The 26,693-nt window shown below is 34.6% G+C and overlaps 1 protein-coding gene across 2 annotated transcripts in view; it reads right to left on the bottom strand.

Annotated features, from left to right (window-relative positions):
* The window catches only part of ORC3 (origin recognition complex subunit 3), a 50,322-nt gene that overhangs the window by 16,682 nt on the left and 6,947 nt on the right, over positions 1-26,693 (bottom strand). Inside the window, exons 4-13 of one of the 2 annotated variants that reach the window (XM_081140938.1) lie at positions 25,234-25,378; positions 22,525-22,629; positions 21,385-21,530; positions 19,799-19,929; positions 17,991-18,150; positions 16,692-16,805; positions 14,265-14,398; positions 13,507-13,570; positions 3,502-3,618; positions 2,577-2,656 (exon numbers count right to left, since the gene is read on the bottom strand). In XM_081140938.1, the coding sequence (XP_080997064.1) occupies positions 2,577-2,656; positions 3,502-3,618; positions 13,507-13,570; positions 14,265-14,398; positions 16,692-16,805; positions 17,991-18,150; positions 19,799-19,929; positions 21,385-21,530; positions 22,525-22,629; positions 25,234-25,378 (1,196 nt within the window). The remainder of the gene's footprint in view (positions 1-2,576; positions 2,657-3,501; positions 3,619-13,506; positions 13,571-14,264; positions 14,399-16,691; positions 16,806-17,990; positions 18,151-19,798; positions 19,930-21,384; positions 21,531-22,524; positions 22,630-25,233; positions 25,379-26,693) is intronic. The other variant, XM_081140939.1, reaches the window with a different exon arrangement.

Here is a 26,693-nt window from a genome sequence, read left to right as displayed (position 1 = left end):
TTATACATATATACACATAAGTTCTTTGATTAACCTCTCCCCACCCACTCCCCCACCCCTGCCCTCCCACTGAGATTCATCAGTCTGTTCCATGCTTCTATGTCTCTGGATCTATTTTGTTCCTCAGCCTATTTGGTTTATTAGACTCCACATATGAGTGAGATCATGTAAAACTGAATCAGGAAGAATCAGAAAACCTGAATAGGCCAATAATAACTTTTTTCAGTTGGTTAGACCATCGTCCTGATGCACCAAGGTTGTGGGTTCAATCTCCAGTTAGGGCACATGCAAGAGTCAACCAATAAATGCATAAATAAGTGGAACGACAAATCAATGTTTCTCTCTCTCCCCTCCTCTCTCTCTCAAAATCAGTAAGTTAAAAAAAAATTTAAAAGAAAAAGAAGTACTTAACCCCCCAATTGCCTGGATCCTAGGTCGACGCTCAACTGCTGAGCCACGCCCAGCCGGGCAAGAAGTACTTTTTAATGGTCAGAAAACATTTCATCAAGTAGATCTATGGTTACTTAAGCATGTCACTTTCCAGATAAAAGGGATTTTTCAAGAGAAGGTACTTAAGGAAAAAATTCAAATTGGAAATGTTACTAGGCTATGGTTCTAACAGTATTTCAGTTTTTCTTGTCAAAGTAACATTCAGTGATCATTTTCTTCTTAATTTCTCTTGTGACTTGAGTTGTTTGAAGACAGGTGACGAGAATGTCTAGTTTCCTAAATTCAGATGATTCCTAAATGCCAAACTGACAAGTGTCCCTGACCTCCTATCTATTTCTGATCTGTACAAAGGGGAAAAGAAATCTAGTACAGAGGTTCCCAGATTCCTTCTCCTTTGTAACACCCACTCTTGCCTGCCCTTGCTGTAGCTGCTCTATTTGATTCTTAGTGGTTTTTATATTCCTATGTTTCTGACCTCAGCTTAGCAAAATGACTGAAACTTTGTTTTCTATTGTTTCTGCTTTATGAAATCCCCAAATCCATAGGTACAACAGCTTTGAAGTGAAGCCTGGATTATAATCCTGGTTCTATCAACAGTTAAGAGAATTAGGCAAATCGCTGAAACTATCTGTGCTTCAGTTTTCTTAACTGTAAAGTGTGGCTAATAGTATCTAATACCTGAGTATTAGACTGGAAAATGTACTGAAAGTGCATAATGCAGTGCCTGGCACACCACAAGCCTTCATACACAGTGGTTACCACTGTCCTATTATTTTTATTGTTCATGTTTCCTTACCCTACTTTGGAATTGGTATTCTTGATCCTTGACTTGTACCCCAAGATTACCAGGCCAAGGGAGACACAGAAGGCAAAGAATAAGTCCCTCCCTGACAAAGGAATCTGAACTTCAGGATACTGAACTGAAAAAGGAAGTCAATCACTAAACATGAAGGTTAAAGAGGAAACCTAGCAAGAATCAACTGGGTGTTTGAGATAGGTATGTTAACTTGAATAGAAAGCAAAAGAAGTCTCAGAAATATTCTGGTTGAAGTATATAAATACATAGAAATCTCTTACTGGCATTTAAAAAAATTAAACAAAACATAGCTTTTCAGTGGCAACCTAGTTTCCATGGGGAGCTATTTTTCCAGATAGCATAAAATTAGTTTCCCATCTTAAAATGCACCTGCTAGATCACTAAACATTTGTATTAAGTCTCTGGACTTAAAGTACTTTTAATGTGAATTTTCCTCCTACTGTGCCCATCTGTTCTTTTCATGTGGGCCCAGAGGAAGCGAAAACTTAAAAAATATTCAGTTCTCAGACTTCTTTATATTTTCATATAAGCATTATATCCAGTGAGGAAAATTATAATTTCTGTTAATTATAGCTTCTGTGTGCAGAAACTTAATTCACGCACGATTTTCCTTTTCTCACTAAGTGGTCACTATTTTTATGGAAGACTAAAAAGTGACCACACATATAAAAAATAAAGCCAAAGCAAACGAATGATTATAACTTTAAAAGGTACATTTGTCAGGGATGGTAACTGATCTCTGATATCTGATAATAATATTAATTCTACGATATCTTACGTATTCATATAAGATAAATAACTTACTAATTATCCAATGTTGATGTGAACAGGGCCAGCTCAGGTGGGGGACAGTATCAAGGCCCCTGTCTAGTCGTGGTTGCTCCCCAGCAAGGTCAGCAGCAACCTCCTTCACAGGATGCCTTTCACCTAGTGATGCTGCTCCTCCACTCAAGTAGGTAAGGGCCATGGTGAGCTTGCTTTCTATGACTACTTCCCCTGCCATGATGTCAAGCTGGTTAAATTAGAATTATCCATACCTAAATTCTCCTCATGTAGTGTCAGTATTTGACTAAACAAATACTTGTTTCACTTTTAAAATCACAAGTTCAAAAACAAGGTAAAACCAGCAAAGAAATGGATGGTTGCTACAATAGAAACACCATAAGCGACAAACATAAATTCAAGGTAGATATAAATATTAGACACACATGGCTACTTATAAAACTCCTTGGCAGGCAGAGGTCTGGAGGAAGGTGTTACTTATTGGCAGGCTTAGCACAGACTAAAAAAAAGAGAAAAAAAAACCTACCTCAGCAGCTGCAAGGCCGACACATACTCCTCTGAATCCCATATGTTCTTTTCTAAACATGTGCAGTACAGCTCTCTGATCTGTAAGTGAACAGCACACTTATGAGGAACCAAAAGTGATATACTAAGCTGGCATACTACTAGTTTGACAAAATCCACATAAATGGTCAAGACAAAAAAATAATGTTATTAAAAACAACCATTTTCTTTAGATGACAACAGAGTTGGCATCTATCACATGAATCAGGCTTTATAAGAACACCATTTACATATGAGGAAAATGAAACTACATTGGAATTAGCTGTTATCTCTGGTCACTTTGCAATACAAAAATCATAAAAATGATAATGTGATTAAAAAGAAGGCATAATGGTAGAAATCATCTTATAAACAAGTCGTTTTTACATATTTATTCTCTAAACCTTTGAGTTAAGGATGCAAAGATTTAGGAATACAAAATTGTTCCATTAGCATCCTACAGATGGTTCACAGGTTTATGATACAAAGGCCAGCAGAGTGTAATTTTGCAAGGAGAAGTACTGCTTCCATTTTAATTCTCAGTAGAATGCAAGGTTAACCACTAAACATTCTAAAACAGGAATTTTCCATTTCAGCAAGGTGGAGGGTCAGCTCTGTTTAAGTGATGAACAGTGTTAAAGAGAGAAAGTTGAAATACCTTAGCACAAATACACTGTAGGGGAAGCAAAACCACTGGGATTCCCGTGGTGGTTTCTAGTTGTGGCCATCAGAACAAAAAACACTGTTTCAATTACCAGTAATGTGCACAGCTGGAATGGCTTTAGATTGTGCACTCACTCCAAATTTGGATCCATTTCAAATTCTGAAGCCCGAATGCTACCGAAATCAAAACAAGAAACTACCAATATTCTGACTTCATAGATTTCAAATGAGGAAATTCTGGTTACCTGTCGACCCAATGGGTACTTGGGAAGAGAAGAAGTGAACTGATGAAGACATTTCAAAACTAGAAAATAATTTGTATGGTACACATGCAAGTTTTCTAGTAATGATTCTGTTTCCTCCTAAAAAAAAAATCACAGAATACATATGTAAGTCAGTAATTTAAAAAATATAATAAATCTACTCTATGGAGATATATAATTTCTGAAAACCTGACAGGAAATGATTCAGAATTAAAATTACCCACCTTACTTCTGAGAATTTATAATGCATACAAAATCCAGGATAAAGATTGGTGTTTCTGATTTAGTATCAAGTCTGCTGATATTTTACACACACCAAAGTTAATGTTGTAATTTAACCTCCTATCTAAAGCACTGCCACAATAACTTGGCCCCTCAAAATACAAGAGTGAAAAAAAGCACCTTGCTGGATGCCTGCCTCTGCCAGTCACCTGGTGTGTGCCACAGCAAAGCAGGGCCATTACCCTCTGCCTCACTGGCACCTAAAGGGTGAGGAGATGACCAGGACCAATGTAATTTACCGCTGCTGAGGTTCCACTTATGATGTATGCTTTTCTTAAAGTACTGCTAGAGTAATGTTTGAAAGGGAAGAAGAAACACCACAGGTGATTCTGCCTTTTGCTGAGAATCTCCAATATGTACAGGCTTTATTCACTTTACCAATTAAGAAAAAAATAGTGAAAAAGAGAAATCTAAAGCCAAGAAGCCTTATAATTTAGAACCCAGCAAATATGATATGAGAGATGTCCATGGCTTAAGAAACTAAAGGATGACTAACCTTACAAGTCAACTTCAAAAGGTTCTTTGGGGGGGGGGGGGGTTGTTGAGGTGAAGGACGATTATGTTTCCTAGAACCTTCTGAAATAGTTTAGAAACTATTTTAAAACACTGCATCCTAGCAAGCACTTTTCAGGCCTCAAATATTTGTATAACTGCTTACTTCTGTAACACTTTCTTATGATCTGTGGCATGGTCTTCAATTTTTTTTTCTCTTCTGAGAAGTCAAAGAAAGGACTTTAACCACTGGGCTGTCATTTTTCAGTAATATCTTGTAGCTATCCATTAATTTTAGCTGTCAACCATGCAGAAAGTAACACCTCAGGTATCAATAAATTCAAGCAAATCTAATCCTTAAGCAATAAATCTGAGAGATTTTCCTAAACTCTAAATCATTTAGAAATAAATTCCTTGTTCAGCAATCTATGGGTCACTACCTGAAAGCCTAAGGCAAATAAAAATAAAAAAGCTTTTAATATCAAAATGTTCTTTCCTCCCATTATTTTAGTTGGTAATTTCAAAAATCTAGGTCTCCTATCATCAGTACACCAGTACATCAGTACAGACAGTACTTTAACCACCACTGGGAGAGTGTATTTTAATTCTGTTTGCTATATGCCAGTGATTTTCAATTGGTGTGCTGTAAGAATTTAAAGCTTCCTGGAAACAAATGAAAATGAATACACAACAACCCAGAATCTATTGGACACAGCGAAAGCAGTTCTAAGAGGGAAGTTCATAGCACTACAGGCCTACCTCAAATAGCAAGAAAAATTTTTAGTAAACTAACCCTACAACTTACAGAATTAGAAAGCTCCCCTGTGAAGCTGTCCTCACCAGGGCTTTTGTTTGCTCGGAGTTTTTTTTATTACTGCTCAATTTCATCAGTTATTATTGGCCTATTCAGGTTTTCTGATTCTTCCTGATTCAGTTTTACATGATCTCACTCATATGTGGAATCTAATAAACCAAATAGGCTGAGGAACAAAATAGATCCAGAGACATAGAAGCATGGAGCAGACTGATGAATCTCAGTGGGAAGGCAGGGGTGAGGGAGTGGGTGGGGAGAGGTTAATCAAAGAACTTATGTGTATATATGTATAACCCACAGACACAGACAATAGTGTGGTGAAGGCCTGGCGGGGGAGGGGATGGGCGCGGGGGGGGGGGATCAATGGAGGGGAAAAAAAGAGGGATATCTGTAATACTTTCAACAATAAATATAAATTTAAAATAATAATAAATAAAAACACATGCAATACCTATTTAGTCAGGGGCACTGATCTCTTTTCCCTTAGACTGTCAAATAAAAAAATGACAATAGCCAACACAACAGCAGCCGTCCAGTGTGAATGAATCAGATTTATACCTGTTTGTGTGTGTGAGATCAGCAAAAAATATATTTTTTGGTGTGCCGCAGAATTTTAGTAATTAGTTTATGTGTGCCATGAGATGAAAAAGGTTGAAAATCACTTCTGGAAGCTATAACAGAGATTGCATAAAGCCAGTAATTGCTTCCCTTGATGAGTGTTTAAGTAGCATTTGAACAGGGGAAACATTCCAGAGAAATAGGAATCTTTTATTGAATAATCATACTTTATGCTACTTGCACTTACTTTTACTGTGTGAGTAACTATATGTACAAACAACTGAGTGGTACAGTAGAATTGAATAGTATCTCCCTGAAAGTTACTTGGATGAGAAGAGAAGAAATACTTTACACTGTATGGGCAACATTGCACACTCAAGGAACTGAGTGTGAGATGAGAGATATGAACCTGGTCTTCTTCCAGATGGTTTTCGTCCCTTCGTACTTCTCACTCTGTGATTACATCCCTGTGTTGAGTGGAATTGTAGCATTAAAAAAAAAGTTTTGTTTTGTTCATGTAACATGGCAGACTATTTCATCTGATGCTCACCTGAGGAAATGGATTTCTGGTTCCAAGTAAAATTGGCTATGCTGGGCTTAATAAGACAATATCCATATTACCTTTCTAAGGGACTTTTCCAGAGTAATTTTGACATTCCACTCTTTGACTTTAGAACCTAATCACCACATAAGAGATCCCACTGTTTTATATCTGTACTGTCAGCTGCAGCAGAAAATATCACAAATAATTAACTTCATTTTTTCATGTAATCTGTTCTCTAAGTTCTTTGTCTCACTGAGATACGTATCTGCAAATGCCTTTACTTATCCACGCCAACAATTCCTAATGCACTTTGTGGACACTTTTTTATAAACTCAAACCTGTAAAAAGTTTTGATGTATGAGAAAATTTTCCACTTAATCTATTAGAGCAGCATCACTCTATGAACATGCAAAAACAAAGCCTGCTGAAATAGTAATCCTGTTTCCCCATCATTAAATTTTTCCTTCAGCATCTTTTCTGCACACTAGTCACAGCTGCCACTGTTTTATTTATAATTGTTTTTAGGAAGATTCTTTTCATCAGAAATACATTTTGCCTAGGAATATTCATTATTTCCCAGAGACATACTTTCTTCTGTTCTTAAAACATGAAGACCTTTTGGTCTGTACTGATCTTTGATACAGATATGAGACAGAAGTATTTCTCTGCTGTAAGAAAAACAGAGCAAATACACAGCAGCCTCCTTACTCTTCCTCAAACAAGCCATAAATGCTCCAACCTCAGATCCTTTCCACTTGCTGTCACTCAGCTTGGCTTTTCTTTTTTTTCTTTTTTAAATATATCTTTATTGAGTTCAGAGAGAGGCAGGGAGAGGGAGAGATAGAAACATCAATGATGAGAGAGTCATTGATCGACTGCCTCCTGCACGCCCCCATCTGCAGATGGAGCCTGCAACCCAGGCATGTGCCCTGGGGGGGGGGGGGGGGGATCAAAACTTGATCTCCTGGATCCTAGGTCAAGGCTCAACCATTGAGCCACGCCCAGCCAGGCTGCTTGGAATTCTTTTCCTCCAGGTTCCTGCAGGGCAAGCTCTGTAAGTTCCTTTAGGTCTTTACTCAAAACTTATGTTCTCAGTTGAGGCCATTATTTAAAATTTCAATCCTACTCCCCATACACACGGAACTTCATATTCCCTTTCCTTCATTGCTTTCTCCTTAGCAATTATCGCTGGTATTTTACCTATTTAACTTGATAGCATGTAAGCTCCACGAAGGCAAGGGTTTTTGTCTGTTTTGTTCACCCCTGTATTCTCAGCAACTACATTAATGCTTTGCACACAAAGTAGGCACTCAAAAAATACCTGGTGAATAGGCATTGGCTATTAAGAATGAAAGCCAACACTCAGTCACTCTTCTAAATAAGAACAACCACTTGTTGTCTTGCTGGGTATTAGACAAATTTACTAATTTTTCGAAAGAAGACAAAAGTTTGAATTTTTAATGTAAATTCTCAATTTGTTTTGACTCAGATTTTCATAAAAACAATATGGAACTAAAAAACACATTTATATTGGTCTGTGGGTTGCCAGTCAATGTGAAATACACCCTTTAAAATCAGTTGTGTCCAATTATAGTAATCCTGTCATTCACTCAAAAACCATTCATGTATTGTTTACTTATAGGACAAGGCCTCTATCTTTGGAGAAGAGAATGACTATGTAAAACTTAAATACAGGCAAAGAAAATATGACCACATAGAATTGCATGATGCTTAGTTTCTGCATTTATTTCTCTACTAATTTCCATAATATTTACCACTTTTGTGTCTAAAATTTTATGTATAGGGTTGAAGAGTGGCCTCAAAAAGATTTAAAGGAAGTATGTAAAAGATGACTAATTTTTGTAATTTGTTCCTTTCAATCAAGTCGCTGCTTAAAAGCTGGTAAAACATTTATATTGCATTTTAGGATTAAGAGATATCAGCTGTCCAAGAACACAGCATATTCTCATTTATCATCTTGCTAGAACTAAGATTATTTTTCTCATTAGAGAAAAGGCTGACAGTGTTTCCCAGACTTGACACCATATACAGCTACCTAACAGAGTGCCAGGCCACAGCTTTCTCCCAGGTCTGTGTGGCACAAGTGCTAGTCCTGTTGTGTGTCTCAGCCTTTTGTTCTCTGTATTCCTAGCCCAACAGTTCAGACCAGAAGCACATGATGAAGGGTTTGTAGTTAAATTGCCAGTTCCTAACACACTACTAGGCTAATGCTAGCTTGTTTGATCACAGTTGGTAGTTTGTTTTGCATTTGTTTTCTTTTTTTCTTCCTTTTTCTCTTATTATTTTTCCTAAGAGATGTTTCCCTTCCTCCTGCCCTTTAGGTCTGTCAAAAATAAATAAATAAATAAATAAATAAGGAAATAGAGGTGGTGGGAAAGATGAAAGGCAGGTCTCCACCAAACCCATGCACTAATTTTGTGCCTTTGGTTTATGAAGCACCATGATAAGCATAGTAAATGGTGAAAAGAAGTCCTTGCTCTATCACTGACTTTCTCTGTGAATTCAGATATTTCACTTCCTTTCTCTTGGCTGCAGTACTTCATCTGTAAAATGAGCATGCTGAATCGGGTTATCTTTCTAATGGTAATACTATATTACAATTCTATGAAGTTCAAGACTTACTTCCCACTCTCAATGGATTTTAAATCTAGTTAAGCACATAGGCATAGAAGCAAAACATTAACAAGTCAAAATAATAAAACTTCAACTGTCACCTGCAAGAGAATGAATCTAAGTTTTCTACATAGCACAAAGTTTAAGCCTTTAAACTTTACGTAAAGGGTTGAACTCATGCCAAATAGCTTTAGGGAAGACTTGAATAAAAATACATAGACTTCACTTTGAAGTATATTGAATTAGTAATTCAATAAATATACTGAGCATAATGTAACTTCTTACTGACAAAACCAGATCAACATGAATAGCAAATCATTACTGGTAATATAGACGATGTGGATGGTGTAGAGAGCCCAGGATTAAAATGGACCTAATCTTAGTTATGATGTTGGGACTTGCTTTTTAAAACAATAACAACAACAACAACAACCTTTTGAAAATAAAGTGTCTGTGCATGTCTATGTAAATGACATTGGCACTACACACACACACACACACACACACACACACACACAAATAACTATATACAAGGCTAAAACTGCCTCATACCAAGTGGTTTTCTAAGCATCCTACAAATTACCTTCACTACTAACTGGCCACAGTATTTGAAAACCCCACTTCAGATTTCTCAAACACAAATAAAGAACCTTTGGCACCTTCTCCTCAGCTTATACTAATTCTTCAATGAATTGTCACATTAAGTGTGTGGGCTTTGACATCAGGCCTGAAAATTAATGCCAGATCTTCCATTTGCTATCTGTGACACTTTAGATAGGCAAGTTACTTAATCATTTTGTGACTCCCCCATCAATACAAAGGGATGTAAAAATATCTGTCTTATGTGGTGGCTGTGACTCACAATGAGGCAATGCATTGGGAAAAGCTGTTAATATTCCTCCATTTCCCCCAAAACATTTGCTCATGGAAAGGAAAATAATTTTTCATTATTCAAAAACCCTTTTCAGTATTTCAAAGCCTAGTGTTTTTTATTATCAGATAATGATGACAATTATGCAAATAAGATGAGGCAACAATCTTCTTAAATTTCAAGCACAAACAATAACACAAAATTGTATCTTTGCAATTATAGTGAATTTGGAAAGTCCTGTTTCAGGCTCTTTTGGCTGCTCAATTTCTCATGAAATAGTTTCCTAAATTAAAGGTTTTAGCTAAAAAAAAAAAAAAAAAAGAAAAAGAAAGCTTTTTTACTAAAGCAACACTATGGGGCAAACATGGTAAAAATATATCCAGTCACTGCTCCTGTTAAACAACCTGTAGTTGTCTAACTAACAATTTACCTATCTTCAATTAAACCTATGCATTAAAATAAAATTGTAATGAGGAATTTAAATGATTTAACCAGTCAGAAAAAAATTATTACTAACCTGTTTAATGAACAAGTACATAAAATCATAGCACTCCAGAGACAAAAGAAACTCTAAAGATTATTTCGTTAAACTTCTTTGAAGGGTCTGAAAGCTATTGAGTCATCAGAAGTTTCAACTGGGAGTGGTGTAGCTTATTCTGCTTAAACTTAGAACTTGACTGTTAACTGTCAGAGTACACTTTTTGGCCATTGTACCATGTTACATTGTACAACTGTTCAAGGGACAGACTATTCAGAAATAAGAAAATTCACAGAATCTTTAGTCTTTCATCAGTTGTAAATGGCCTCCTAACATTCCACCTTAAACTCCCTAGTGAATTGTCCACAAATGTACATGGTTTAATCAGCTGAATTTTTAAATTTAAAAGTACACTCTCAAAAAGCCCAGTCCTTAAGTTTATAAAAATACAAAGTTGGCATATAGTTTTAAGGCAGTACTTAATAAACTAAAGGTCCATAATTTTAAGGGAGTTCAGGTTTTTTTAACATCTTGAGTCCAGCCAGAGGATATTTATGATGAATCATTAGTTCAGATTGGGATTTCAGATTAGTTCTATACTTAAGAAAATAAGGTAAGGGAAAGATAAACATTTCCTTCTAGGGAGTCAATCTAGCTCAGTGGTTCTCAAAGAAAGGTCTTTAGACCAGCAGTCTCAGCATCACCTGGAACCCTGCTAGAAATGCACACATACAAAGTCAGAAACTCTGGGGATGGAGCCCAGAAACATGTTTTAACAAGCCCTTCAAGTGATTTTGATCTGAGAACCACTGGTTTAGTTCATCAGAGTAGAGAAGAAAGCAGATTTTTGGGCAGAAACAGTCCAGACATAAAGATTATACATTTCTCTGGAATATACCTGGAGGTATATGTCTTAAAAATCTGAGTGTAGAAACTAGGTACAAAAATAAACTCTAAAAGTAGGCATGTCTATATAGCTATATAATTGATATGACTATATAACAGGATAGTTTACATATAATATTACATATAGTATATAAAATAGTATAATATCTAAAACTATGTATTCATAATGATATCTTAATTTTTATCATAATAAAAAATAGTAACAATATGGTTTACATTTATAAAACTTTTAGTCATATTTGTTTTTAACTCACTCTCACTTGCTGAGCAGACTTTATCACTAAACCTCTGAGAAAAAATAGGGTAAGTGATTTTCTTAAGTACACATGGCTCTTGAGTAGCTGGAGTTCAAATGCAAGACTTCTGAGGTCAAGATAAGGATCTTCCCCTATATCATGAAGTACTATATTATAATGTGAAGTTTTCCAATTTTTTTAATTGTTGTAAAATACACATAAATTGGATTATCATGTATTTCAAAACAAAACTATAAAAAGAAAAAAGCATTATAAGAATAAAATATTCAAAGGCACTTTCACTCCACAAATTAATCAACAGACATATTGATTAATTTTTTTTCATAGTCATCTTCTGTTCTTTGAATTCAGTAGGTAACCTGCAGATGACTTTTTCAGGCTAAGGGTACAAATCTTTGTGCTCCTCCATATTTCTCACTATATAAGTCTCAAGAAAATTTGCTTTTAAATGACAAAACATAAAATCCTAAAGTGAATATGGCAAAGATAACAAACAGGCTGAAAGTACAAGAACAAGCATAGTAGAAATAAATGTTTAGAAAATACACAAAAAGTTACTGAAAAGCAGAGATAAATGTGAGGCTATTTCTATAAGAGACCAGCCTAGACACTCTCTCCCTTTGTCAACTCAGTGGTTAAAGTTCCTCTTTAAAAATCTATTCCTGGCTTCTGAAAATACACTCTTGACAGAAAGTTCTAGCAGGAAATGCACTTGGCAACAAACTCACTCAGCAGAGAGCTAATCTATCTGATCTTAAAGACTTCAGTAAACACCCACACATCCTTTTCCAGTGGTTCTTAAATTTCCTCTCTACCAAAATAACCTGCATTAGGGTTTGAGGACTTCCTATACTGCTCTGAAAAGGTTACAGAGATTATTAGAACAATTATTAAACTCAATCTAGAAGTGATTTTCTATTAAGGCCCAGTGTGGATTCTGCATTAAATTAATGTTTAATAAAAGCTATTCTCCATTGTAATGTTGTATGTCAATTGTACCTCAAAAAAAAAAACCACTTCATAATTTTTGAGAATTTACAAGAAGGAGGTATAGTACTTAGAACTATACAGAACACATGTCCTCAAGGAACTAACATTCTTTTATTCAAAATTTGAAAATTGTACATAATAGCAAAACTCACACATAGCACCAGGGCTTAACTTCAATCTCATCTTGATTTTATTACAATTTTCTAACAACTTTTTCCTTAAAAAGGCATAAAGAGTATAAAAACAAGTATATGTTTCTGTCTATCAGTAAGAGTCTTGTTAAATAAAATGAAGGTACATTCATTCAATAAAATACTATGCCACTTTTTAGTACTGATACGGAATGATTTCCAAGATTACATGCAAAACAAAACAAGGTGCGGAACAGTGTATATACTTATTTCTATAAAACAGGGGAGGAAACCCCCATAATATACGTAGTTACTTGTGTACATGGAGAATATCTCTAGAACAATATGTAAGAAACTAGTAATACTGGCTGTATCCAGGGAGGGAAAGAGGACAGGTGGAGATAAATGGGGGGGGGGGGGTCTTTTCACTGTATATTGCCTTCTGAATGATGTACCATGTCCAAGTATTATTTATTCAAGAAAGAAAAGAACCCAAACTCCTTCTTTTGATATTCCCTACATCGTATGGCTAATTCATAATATTTTAAGCTCATTACCTCTTTCCTGGCATTATATTATCAATATCAAATTTTTTAAAATATATAACAACATTTTATCAAATCAATACCCACTTAGCAGTGGGTCCCTAAGCTGCATGGCTTCTATGTGCTTTTATTTATGACAATCTTTAAAAGGATATTAAAATGAAATTGCCTGCAAATTCCAAAACTGTCATGTGGAAAGAAAGCTGAGACCTAAAAGTGTTTTCAAAATAGACCACAGAAGAAACCTAATGTTCTAGTTAATATTTTTCCTCAATAAAAAAAGTGTTAACTCTTAGATGAGGTTTTGTGTCATCTTTAATAGTCACACTCCTATATGATTATCAAGACCTACTACTTCATTCTGCAAAGCATATTGATACACAGATATGTTGTATAAAATTAACTCAGTAAATATCACATGCACATTCTTTTTCATGAATAAAACAAGAAGAATAAAGCTGAAAGAAATACATCTACACTCCTACCTTCAAAAATCTCCCATTGGTCAATAGTGCAACTTGCTTTTCTGCAGCTTGCTTTTCCACGTACCTAAAATGTTTACCATATCATACACAAAAAGGGAAAATTAAACATTCTAAATATTTGAAAAGCACATGGGGAAAAAGAACTACCTAGATTGGTGGTCACACTCTTTCATTCCTACTCAAAAATAAGTTCAAGATGACAGTCATGGTTTAATGGTAATTTTTAACTCCTTAAGTCAGCCACAGTTCAGTCTAGGGGTCTAATCATAAACAAAGACCAGAAACTCCAGAAATAGGAAATGTTATTTATAAAAAGTAACCTGGAGAACGTGTAAATTATGCCCCCTTGTAGAATTATTTTTCTTTATGCCAAATTTTCAGATCTAACATAGAAATGTCACAATTAAAAACAGAAGGGTTTTGCCCTGGCCATTGTGACTCGGTTGAAAAGAGAGGTTTCTGGTTCAATTCCAAGTCGGGGCACATACTTACATTGCGAGCTCCATCCCCAGTAAGGGGCTTGTAGGAGGCAGCTGATGGATGTTTTTTTCTCTCTCTCTCCCCTCATCCCCTTCCTCTCTAAAAAATTTAAAAATTAATTAAAAAAAAAAAAATTTAAAAGAAAGGGTTTTAATCTGATCTAAAAAAATTAAAAGGTTATTTTTCCTCTCTCCTCTTCAAAAATAACTGGATCTGAGATCCAATTTTTGCCCCAAACTCTATTATAAGATATGTTAAATATGTACTTCTTTTTTTACCTCCTAAATGATGGAAGACGTCGGATGTTTTCACATTGATTATCTGATAAAAAATTTATTCTTCTCTTGGCTTCCGGAAGATTACAGCACAGAACACTGAGGGGCTGGGAATAGAAATGCTCTAATAAAGAAAGCTAGAAAAAATTGCAAAGATTAAATATATTTGTTATATTTTAGCAGTAAATCTTTTGCCCTATGTCTGCTCAATTTTAAGTTTGTTTTTTTTAAACAGCAGAAGTATTTACGGCACTAATATGCTTAATAATGTCACAAAAACACTACAAACAATACATAAATGGCTATATACCTTTAATATTTTAAGGCTCCCATTTTATGGACAAGGTCAGAATATTAAAATCTCTGAAGTATAAACTAAAAGAAACTAATATAAATGGATAAATTAGCTACCTGCAGAAGAAACTAACAGTAACAGAACAGTAAATGTGGTGGGGATGTGATTAGGGTGTGACCTAAGGTTCTAATTGATGCCCCAAAACTCATAAAAAATACCAATCTAAAAATCAGTGTAAAAACTGGTCTGCTAAATAAATAAAAATGTTACAATGGTAGAAGCCTTGCCTACAGATAAAAAGAATAATGAAAATGAGGATGTCTAAAGAAAATGTATCTTTTTAAACTCAGTTTTACTTCATGGAGGAAAACATAGTACAACATCTGATAGATACAAGTATTCTAGCAACTAGAATGCTATAATCTTCACAGTATAAGGGAGAAAGATTTTCCACATTCATAACAGGTAAGGTATCTTGTAAGACTCTCATGTAAAAAACTTTGACTCTAAGCAACCTTCTATGACCAGTTTGGTTTTTCCAGATACCCTGATGCTAGACAGTTCCCTACATAGTAGACAAAACATACTCTGGTCACTGGAAGATAGCACTCCCCATGACAAATGAATAAATTAACATGCTAGTTTAAATATTACCCTTAAGGTATTTGAGCTTGGTCCTGCCTAACTAAGTAAACTGATAATGAATTTCTGAGCCTATAGAGCTGAGGAACAGATACCCAAGACTAGAGGAAATCCTCCAAAATAGGCCATTCTTGAGGAAGCATAATAAGGCTGTAAGGCAAAGGACCAGCCTAACTTAGAAACAAGTACAAATTAGAAAGTAATTATTCATGCCAAGTGCTAAATTATTTTTGTACATGTTAACATAATCTTATTTCTTATTTATATTTTCCAATTACATTAATGTGGTAATACCTACTCTAATGTTAACACCACTTTTTAAACATGAGAAAAATAAAAATCAAACATGATAAGGAACTTCCTGGGGAGGAGGAATGGAAACAAGACATGAGTTATCATAGAGCTATAAATGGGATAAGAACCCAGTATCACTTAACATTTTTGTCCAAGTGAGTTCTCAATATCTGGGTCAATTAACAATAATGAATAAGAAGTAAATTAGAAGTTGTTTCAGCTCAATATCACTTAATCTCTTTCAAATACTTTTTTTTAAAAAAAATCTAAATTGAAATAAAGACAAATATTAGCCTTAACAGACCACTAGTTTTATGTGGAAGAAGAGTACATATGGAAAATAATTTATAAACATCTAGGCATTACATAAACATGAGGTATTATCACACTGCACTTCTGTGCTGAAGTTACTAATACATAGGTTTTAATCAATATGACGACTGGCATGTGTTCATAATGATTACACTTTGCTGAGGTATTTTAGGTAGTTGCCAAGAGAGGCAAGTAATATTAAGTTTTAAGCAACTGAAGAATAGGGTCCATTTTTAGTTTAGAAAAGATGTTATGAAGCTAGGTTCATGAATTTTTTCTGGCAATTCAGGAAATCTTAATGAAAATGCAATCCCAATATATAAGAATAAATATAAATGAACACACACACACACATATGTTTGGGGACAGCAAGCTATGATCCACAGCCCATTTTTACATGGCCCAGGAATGTTTTTTATATCTTTAAAGGGTTATTTTTTAAAAAGAAGAAAACAAAGAATATGCAGCAGAGACCGTATGTAGCATGCAAAACCAAAAATATTTAATATCTGGTCCCTTACAAAAAAAGTTTGCTGACCCCTTATATATATAACATTTCCTAGCTAAAAAGTCCGTAAGTTTTCATCAGATTCTTGAAAAAAAGGTCTCTTTTCCCTCCCCACCCCCAACATGGTTAAGAATCACTAGAATGGAGGGGGGCCAAAAATGTATTCTCTACATTTTTGCTGTAGAACCTAGAATAATAGAACTTGAATTTACTTATTCTAGGTTTTGTCATTTAAAATGTCTTAATGGGGGAAATACATAAATAAATAAATAAAAAATAAATAAATAAAATGCCTTAAATATCATTAGTCGGTTTAAAATAAGATGCAAATTCTTTAGAATCAGCTTGTGAATTTTCAAACCCATTAGTGTCTTCTTACCTGAAGTCCTTTTATAAAGTTCTGAATTGAGAAATCATAATACAAAAAGATGCTGGTCAGAATCTGTAACACTTTTTCACTTAGTTTAAAGGGAAACTGAGTTGTAAGAAGTAGCTGAAAGAGAGAAAGGGGGGGCAGGATACACTCCTTGTTAGTCTTTACTCTTCATAAATATCAAGTATAAATAATGAGGCAAAGAATGAGACTATGACACAGTAACTATGAAAGCTGTAACAATAGCTAGGTCTTTTAGGTCAAACATCAACTAAAAATTTAAATTAATTTACACAACAGTAATAACAAAAAGAAGCTCTTCATACTACATATTCAGAATCACAGATGTCCAGCATCCTCTAGCCAATCCCTAGCTTTAGAAAAACTATCTGGTAACTATGTCCTCTTTCTCCCACCAGAAGCCACAGGCTTTGGCAATTCCTATCTGATTTCTTTTTCATCCCTACTGATACACTTTATGTGCTGTTAAATGAGAAACCCAAAACTAATATATGTCCATTTCAAAAATATAAAATAGCTGAATTTGTATTATCCAGCTATTTTTCAATGGCCTATAGTGAAGATTTTACATTTGAAAATGAAGTCACACTAGGTTTTTTAAACAGAAGCATGGTTATATTAGACCAACTGAACTTGGATACAACCAAGCAATCTTAAATACTGCAGAAATTTTCCCTAAAGGGTCAGCAAACCAATGGATACCTCCTTCATGGGGAAAAACTGTAGAATTGGATAGTAAATAAATGGAAGGTTGTCATTAGTTTACCTTACACAAGCAACATAAAGTGCACCTTAAAGGGGCTGAGTCTAGCTACAATTTGTGGAAGGTCAATACTAAAGAACCATATTTCTGTTTAGGTGGAAACTTAGAGCTATGGTCTGGGAAAATTTTAGTATTTATTTTCAGTCAAGAGCAGCATGACAGGAAAGAGTCCACTAAAAACTTCAGATCATTTAATATTAAATCTAAGAATCCAAACATTGCTATTGTTACCAGGAAGTAATTAAATTCTGTAAAAATTTATTTTTAAAAACAACAATTTTCCATTGAGTAATAGCCAATTGATAGCTATATCATTCTTTTCATAAATCTTTTATTTTATCCCAAGAGGCAATACTATATCACTATAAAAATCACTAAATAAAAATAATAAGTATGTGAAGGAATATGTTTAACATCATACTCTGAAGAGATACAGAAATTTGTCATTAACATTTATAATCTATTCTTGGCAGTTTCCTGTTCATCCTATTTCATTCACTGGTAAATTTTTTTCTTTTTACCTTATCAAGAACCGTACTCAGGTGCTCCTTGCAAGACATAGACTGGAATATTTCTATACACAACAGAGACGATACTGCATGAGGAAGCAACCGATGGATGATAACAGGAGATGTGGCAATTCCAAAAATGAGTATTAGTGGAAATTCATGTAGATGTTGACTAGTTTAAAAAATAAAATACAAAAGTGGGATTTCTTTAGCAAATATATTTCAATACACCATATTTCAAAATAAGGCCTTTATTTTTATGGCTACTTTATAAGACACTGGTAAGAAGAATCATTCTAGACACTAAAATTTGCTAGGCCACTAATTTTCCTCTGTTAAGTAACATAGAAATAATTATTTCCCACGCATTCTAGCTCTGAAATCAGCCTATTAATGGTTCCTCTCATTTTATCAATGAGAACACAGAGGTTTAGAGAGATTAAGTGCCTCCCTCTATGGTTACACAATCTCAAGTGTTAGAAGAGGTGGTCAGATACCATACAATTTAACCTCTCATCCAAAATTTGAGTCCTACCTACAGTCTTCCCTCAGAGATAGTTATCCAGCCTATGCTTTAAGAGTTCAGTGACATGAAGCTCACTAATTTTCAAGGTAATTTATTCTGTTTATGGACATTTCTAACAGACACTATGTCACCCAGCCATTATAGCTAAGAATTAAAAAACTTACACATATGTAAAACATAGTTTTAATGGACATTACAAAAAATGTTACATTCTTTCCTCGCATTCTTAACTCAAACTTATTGAACATGATTGATTCTTAGCATTACCAATAGTAACACAAATGACTTCCACAGAGTAAAACAGTACTCTCTTTGAGAGCTACTGCAGGTCAGTCCAAAGTATCATGGCTGATGATTTTGTTTGCTCTCTCCTGTTAGGTATTGCTTTTCATATTCTAGCTGTATACAGTTCTACCTTCATAGGAGTAAATTGCCTGGACTGTTACTCTTTTAAGTTCTTTTTCCTTACTTTTGATGGTAAAAGTAGTCACAAGTCTGAGCTCCAAAAAAGTAGAGCTTTTTTGTCACTATGCCATACTGTGCATTTTTCCAGCATGTTAAGCAGTTCAGTATTAGCATTAAGAAAAAGTCTTAGGATCTAGAAATCTTAGTTTTAGTGGGGGGAAAAAGACACTATCAAAATAGAAATAATAAGTATATTAGTAAATTATAACACAATATAGATTAAGGCAAATGTAACCATAACTATTAAGCAAGTTAACATATAGAAGACAAAATAAATTATACTTTTAAAAATGTTCCATGGGTAATGCATGTTACTGGATTTTAAAATAGTTAGTTACTTTAATTCTGAGTCTTATAGGATTGCCTTAAAGATCCAATGAGATCATGGAAGTAGATTCTCACTAGAAATATTATATAAAATAATATTATTTAGAAAACACTCTTGCTCAGTAGAGCTAACCCAAACAGTAGAGCTAACTCGAAACTTCTAAGGGTGGAAAGGTAACAGAAAATAAGATCTGACAAAACTATCTCAACCTACAGTACTTTATACATTTAATGGCCAAGTAACAGACAGACAACCCTGGTGAGAGAAACTGTATTATCATGCTAATTTAAAATTCGCTAACTTCTCTCTTTTGATTCTCATTCTTTGGTCAAAAAGCAAATGAAACTCTGATAGGAGGTCTTAGAACATTCAATTATAAGGAATTTGAAATCATCTTGGTTTCCATCCATTTGGTATTAAAATAAAGATCAAATTGCCATTTATTTTCTCTGAAAAAGGTATACGAAATTTTGCCCAAAAAACATATGATACATCATCTACCTGCTGATAATTATGAAGTCTTGGAGTACTTTTGTGGTGAAGCTTTCCATGTTCTTTAAGATAAGCACAACGGGAGGAGAGTGCCAGTGGCTAGAAGTCCTCTTTTTCCCTGGCTTTCCTGGGTCTGTATTCTTTTAAGCCGTTGTGGAAAGAAGGAATTAAAGGTAAGCTTTACCAATCAAACAGTACTATACACATAGATCTATCTCCCTTTACATTTTACAGTAACTTTTTTTTATTTCTCCCACATAATAAATAGAAATTCATTCCAAGTTAGTAGCAGGATCTTTCTGTCTGACATAGGAATAATAACCAAAAAGGAAAAAGTTCAGTAAAATATATAACTGATATAAAATATTTATATTTTCTGCTATCTGAAAAAAATGACAAAAAGGCATGAGGAGAACAGTCTCTATAAAATTGATTTTTCTGCTGCTAGAATGTCATATTTTGCTTTGCTCTTAAATGAGAACTAGTATTTTTAATTAAAAACCAAAATGAATAACACTGCTCTGCTACTGTGAAATTTCAAGTTGAAAAGCATCTTAAACATTATCTAGTCCAATCCCAATATTCTAAATTGCATGTAGCATTTGATTTCTACAAAATCTAAAATTCTGGCCCTGGCTGGTGTGGCTCAGTTGGTTAGAGTGTCATTCCATGCACCGAAAGGTTGAGGGTTCTATCCCTGGTCAGGGCACATACCTAGGTTGTGGGTTTGATCCCCCGGAGGGGCATACGGGAGGCAAATGATCAATGTTTCTCTCATACATAGGTATCTGTCTGTCTCTCTCTCTCTCTCTCCCTTCCACTCTCTCTAAAATCAGTAAAACATATCCTCGGGTGAAGATTTTAAAAAAAATCTAAAATTCTGGATCAAATTAAGATACTACAGTAATCATTAGACCCAGTTTAATGATTACATAACGCAAAAGTATACTTCACTTATAATGACTTCAGCAAATATATTCATCAAAAAATGTCACCACAGTATTTTTTTCCCATACTACCTGGCTACACAGCATCATAAACTAAAGCTGTGGTTTTATGGTACAGTTACCCTTGAATCACCTAGGTTATTCATTTTCACCAGAGACTAACACGGTAGAATGAAACTTCTTTTTATTTATCTGTTTGTTTAATATACTTTACTTAGAGAGCATCTACTCCCCAAGACTTCTAAACATGGAACAAATTAGATTCTTAAAAAATATATATATGGCTATTTCTCAACAGACTAAGTTAGCAATAGATACTGATAGCATGATTCTATTGCACAAAAGCAAATACTGAGGAACCCATGAGGTAATTCCAGACACTGTTTTTGTCATTAGTTGACATTCTCCTACATATAAAATGGCCTTGTAGGAACCTAAACTTTTACCAGGAAGTAGGCCACATACTGATAAAAGAATACTTTTAAATCCTAGTAGCCTTAGGAAAAACAAGTAGCTACTGTTAAATTTATAGCTAGTGCTGCACAAGCATATCCTTATTAGAACAAAGCAGTACTATGCTTAATACAGCTCCAAGCCTCTTCAGTCATATGCCAATTTCTTGGGAGAAAATTGTTAGTTTGCATTTACCTGTGTGACACTCATATACCAACTGGAAAGAGAATCCATTGAACAATGTGTCTTTTTATGGATGTCTTTTTCCTCCTCTTTGGATTCCACATCTACACGGCAGTCCATCAACTGTGAGAACAGCTTTTGCAAAAAATGTTTTATATCTGCAGAAGATAAAAGTAAGAACGTTTATCTCTCCTTAAAACAAACCAAAAACAACTGAAACTTCTTGATCAGTAGATTACATTATTTGAGTAGAATGTGTTTTTCTTCACTTAACATTAACCAACATAACATTTATCATTTAATATACTATTAATGTTCATTAGTATCTTCTCCTTAATATTTAAATTTCATTAATTAAGACTAACACTAGGTCAAAGTTTATGTGTACTGTCTATAATAAAAGTGTGACCTGAACAAATGTATAAATATGAAAACTATTAATTAAGAATAGCATATTTTTAAATTACTTCTGGGCAGCAAAAGGTTTTTAAAGACTCTAAAAAAGACCAAAAGTATTACTTACATAAGTTATTTTACTGATTATAAATATTCCTCAAAGTCATTTTTAAAGATGTCCTAAGGGCTTTCACTTAATTCCAATAAGTTTATGAATATGAAAGTAATATAAAGCACATAAAGTACATAAGCACATCAGTCCAAACCTAAGCACATTTTACTCTATTAGTGTCCACATCCTTTATGATTTAATGGCTTCAGATACCCAAAGTAAGCTCTGGCAATGGAATATTTTTACCAACGGTGGCCTTTCAAAGTGGAACAATAAGATGATATGAGGCTGGAAGTATGAGCCTGCATAGTCTATTCTCTGTTGGGCTAAATAAGAACTCCCAATTCCTCAATTCTCAGCTCCCTGTCCCAAACATTCCAACTTAAAATGCCTGGACTATTACTGGCAGTGAAGCTGATATGGCAGGGGTTGGGTTGGAATATTCTGGGAGGCACTAAACTTCACACAGCCAAAATATAGTGCCACACTCTTCCTACAAATAAAAAGGAATGAAGAAAGCTTCAGAAAGACAGACAGACAGACAGACATGGAGAGAAAGACACACACACACACACAGATGGAGAGAGAAGGACTGAAGAGATTGGTAACATCTCACCAAGGTTATTAAAGTATTTATACTTTACCTGGACAGTCTCTAGCTTGCAATGAGACTACATATGGAGTGACATTATTCTGAAGGGTTTCTGTTAGACTTCTGAATATAAAATCATGATCTGTTACATTCACACCTATGGGATTATACATCAATATTACACCATCATTTTTATTATTAATAATTTAACAACAAAAGCTATTTGTCAAGTGAATTACTAAGTAAAAATATTTTGACATGATTAATAACAGAAACCAAAACAATACACTGCATTAATGAAGAGAGCTCCAGTAATAATAGATATCTAGAGGCACACATTATAATTACTTGTTAGGAAAGGTATTTAGCACAATTTCTCTTTTAAAAAAAATTGCCGGGCCCAGCCAGCATGGCTCATTGGTTGAGCATTGACCTATGATCCAGGAGATAGGAGTTCAATTCCTGGTCAGGGCACAGGCCAAAGTTGCAGGCTTGATCCCCAGTAGGGGGCGTGCAAGAGGCAGCCTATCAATGACTCTCATCGATGTTTCTACTCTCTCTCTCCCTTCCTCTCTGAAATCAATAAAGACATATTCTTAAAAATTAAAATATAGTAATTGCTGGAGATGTGTAGTTGACCCTTGAAAACATCTTAGGAACATCTTGAAAATATTTCATTCCTTTGTCACACTAAGAGCTCTTTAAAATAGTTATTCAAAAATAAGGACTATGGATTCAAGCCTTACTGTGACCCTCACTTAACAACTGAGGAGAATCCAATCAGAAATATTATTTATGATCACAGTAGTAAATATAATAGGTAAAGTATACACTAAACTGATTTCTGAGGAAAGAGCCTAAAAACAAATTATAATTTTAGGTCCTTTAGGTATTTACTAAACCCTGAATCTTATTCCCACACATCAGAATTTTAGTGCTCTGCATGCAGTTATCAGAACTGAGTGGAAATTTCCCCACTACTTTGGAAAAAATACTATTAATTGGTAACTTCCCTGAGGTGACAATCTGTGATGTCTAAAAAGTGCTTTGGCACTTAGGCAGGTGCCAGCAGCAGGCATCTTGAAACTACTTGAGACTTGCTACTATAAAACTTCAACTGCTTGGAAGAAAGGTTCAGAATCATCCAGGCCACCAGCAGTCAACTTTTTTTTTTCTAGGAGTGCTAACAAAAATGTTAGCAGGATATTTTTAAGTGGACATACACTAAAATAGATAAATATATAGACATATACCTAATAGAAAATAGAAAGTGTGCAATTGTGCTTAAGTATCTTTGAGTACAGATTTTTTTAAAGCATCAAAATGACATTTCTAGCATGCATTACAGTCTACAATGGTGATACCACATCTCTGAACAAATTCAGGAGTTTAGTAAAACAGTGGCTTATCGTGTCTGACTGACTTTATAAGCCATTTAATACTATGTTCCTTAAGACAATGAACTTGTCTATTGGAAACAAGATAATCTGCATCTTTAACTGGAAAAATGTTCTAAACCTCAAACTACTGACTTTGAAACACATGATTTCCATTAGCTTTTCTCCTTTTGGCAGTAGACAGAGAAGGGATTTAAACAGTGCTCTCACAATAATCTATCAGCCCATCCCTCTTGATTGTGTTCCTCCCATTCTATAATTACTATAACATGGCAGTAGAGAAAGAAAGCACCCAACAGTACAAGCCAGCCAAAACTGAGCCTTAGTTTCTCATCCATAATGGAAGGAGTTTTGAAATTAAGTGGCAGGCTGCACTGAAAAGCTGATCCACAGCATTATAAAAATCATTCCACAAAGTCTTATTACTCAGAGCGGTCCCTGGATCAGCAGTATGGGCAACAGCTGGAGGCCTACTAGAAATGAAGAGTTTCAGACCCTACCCCAGACCTATTAGTGAAAAGTTTCATTTACTAAGATCCCCCAGAGGTTATTTTTAGGTCCATTAAAGCTTGAGAAGTACTGCCCTGAATATCAGGTAGATAATGAACAGTATTAGGCAGTATTAAACGAAAGAATTAAACAAAAGAATTCTTATCTCAGAGCCGACTAGTATAATAAACCCTGAATAAATATCAAATTGAAAGTGCAATTAAGAGTATATTAGAAATTCAAGCAAATTCAACTTTCTTTTCAAGAGGAATGAAAAAAATTTGCTAATATTTTTCCACTACCTGCAATCCAGATATTTGGTTAAAATGAAATGCTAATGATGGAAATTTAAGTAAGAAATTTACAACCTGCAGTCTGAAAGCAATTTATATATAATTCATCCAAAATGGCTTTTCAACAATTACTATTAATACAATATTATGAAACAATCCAAGATTGAAAAACTATGAACAAGGAAATAAAATTAAGGTCATAGAGTAATTGCACTGAAGATATGATAAAAAGGTATAAAAATCAAATTTATTACTATACTGATGGTTTCTTTATTACTGAATACAGATGTCATATATTTTATAAAATAACTAAGAAAAGAGTAACAGAAATATATTTCCCCTTAATTTTTTAGACAAAAAATTGAGGAGGGTACTAGCTAACCCAAATCAATTTCTTCTAATTTACAGATGTATGATCAGTATAGGGAACTTTTATTGGTTTTGAAAGTATACCTAACAAACTATAATTGGTTTAACTCTGTAAATAAGAGAGACCAAACAGGTTTACCAGAACAGGTTATTCCCCACTATTTTAAAAAACAGAACCACCAATTTAAAACATACAAACAAACATGCACATACCTAGAATAAGAGCAGCAGTTGGAATTTCACTGAGTTTTATTTGACAGCCCCAGTCTCTTGAATTCTTCTGGAATCCAGAATGAGACTTTTGCAGAAATTTGATTAGACTGTCAAACAGGTTTTTATTTAATTCCTCTTGCAATTGCTACACAGAACATACAAAACTTTAGGGATTATTATTAGCAAAAATATGACATGTCTCTCTAAGTTTAGGAAAGAAAACTGTCATCAATTCAATTTCAAATATTACATGTAAAATTATAATCATGATGAAATAAAAAACATTTTTTCCTTAAATCTCCAGTGATTCGTGCTTTGGATCCCCTCACTAAATAATCTCATTTATTCATTCAACAAACACTGACTAACAACCTTACAAATGAAAGATGGTCTCTACCCTAAAAAAGTAAAGAAATTGAGCAAGAACACTTAAAATGAAACTAGCCACAGGGACTAGTGGCAGATCTGAAGGGCTTTACATGAGAAGTAGGGACATCAGTCAGGAGGATATCATGACAATATAGGAATAAAGAGTAGGAGCATATAATTTAAGCTGAGGAGGTAATATCTGAGCCAAAGTATTAAAGCAGGTGATGGAGGAGGTGATGACAGGTAAAAGAAAGTTTGAGGGAATGGGTAGTAAAGGAGGCAAGGAAGGAAGAAAGCACCAAATATCTGAGGAACCACAGACATAGCTAAACATAAAGAACATGAGAAGTGGTAGGGAATGAGGTTAGACAAATAAGCAAGGGGCTAGACCAAGAAAAAATATATTTGATGTTAAAGAGTTTGGATTTTATCCTGTGGGGAGAACCACTGAAGGGATTTGAAGTAGAGATACAGTTAAATCAGGGTTAGGAAGGGTTAACCTGGCAGCACAGTGAAGGCCCGGTTACAGGGGACTGGAGAAGCCATACTGGCAGCCAGGCTGGAAAATGCCTGTAACCTGCCTGAAGACTGCATCTGCATCAAAGGAGGGTCTTTCTAATTTGGCCAATGGTGCCACAGGGACTAGTGGCAGATCTGAAGGGCTTTACATGAGAAGTAGGATATCATGACAATCAGGTTAAGAAATGAAGAGGACCTAAATTGGAAACCACATACTCAAATACCTTCAAGGATCACATGGAATACATGAATGAGCAAAGCCATTAGGTGTAAAGCAATAAAGTCTGGTGGGAAGCAGTAATAAACTGAAAAGTGCATAACCATCCCACAGGCATTAAACAACAACAACAACACTGTATTTGTCAAACAAAACAAGTCCACTCAAGATGTTGGCCCTAGAACAAGGAATCTGCTATAGTGGAGAAATTATTCAGAGCTGGAATATAAAGAATGTGATAAGTGGATATGAGGATGAGAAAGTGAAGTAGTTTAGAAATAGCTTGATTTCTAACTTGTGTAACTGAATGGCTAATTTGAAGAGTGACAGCATTTCAAAGCTGTGAGGATATATA

This window comes from Miniopterus schreibersii, assembly GCF_964146895.1.
Source record: "Miniopterus schreibersii genome assembly, chromosome: 6".
Taxonomy (NCBI): domain Eukaryota; kingdom Metazoa; phylum Chordata; class Mammalia; order Chiroptera; family Miniopteridae; genus Miniopterus; species Miniopterus schreibersii.
Note: the sequence above shows the minus strand (reverse complement) of the source record. Positions and strands in the feature narration are given on the sequence as shown.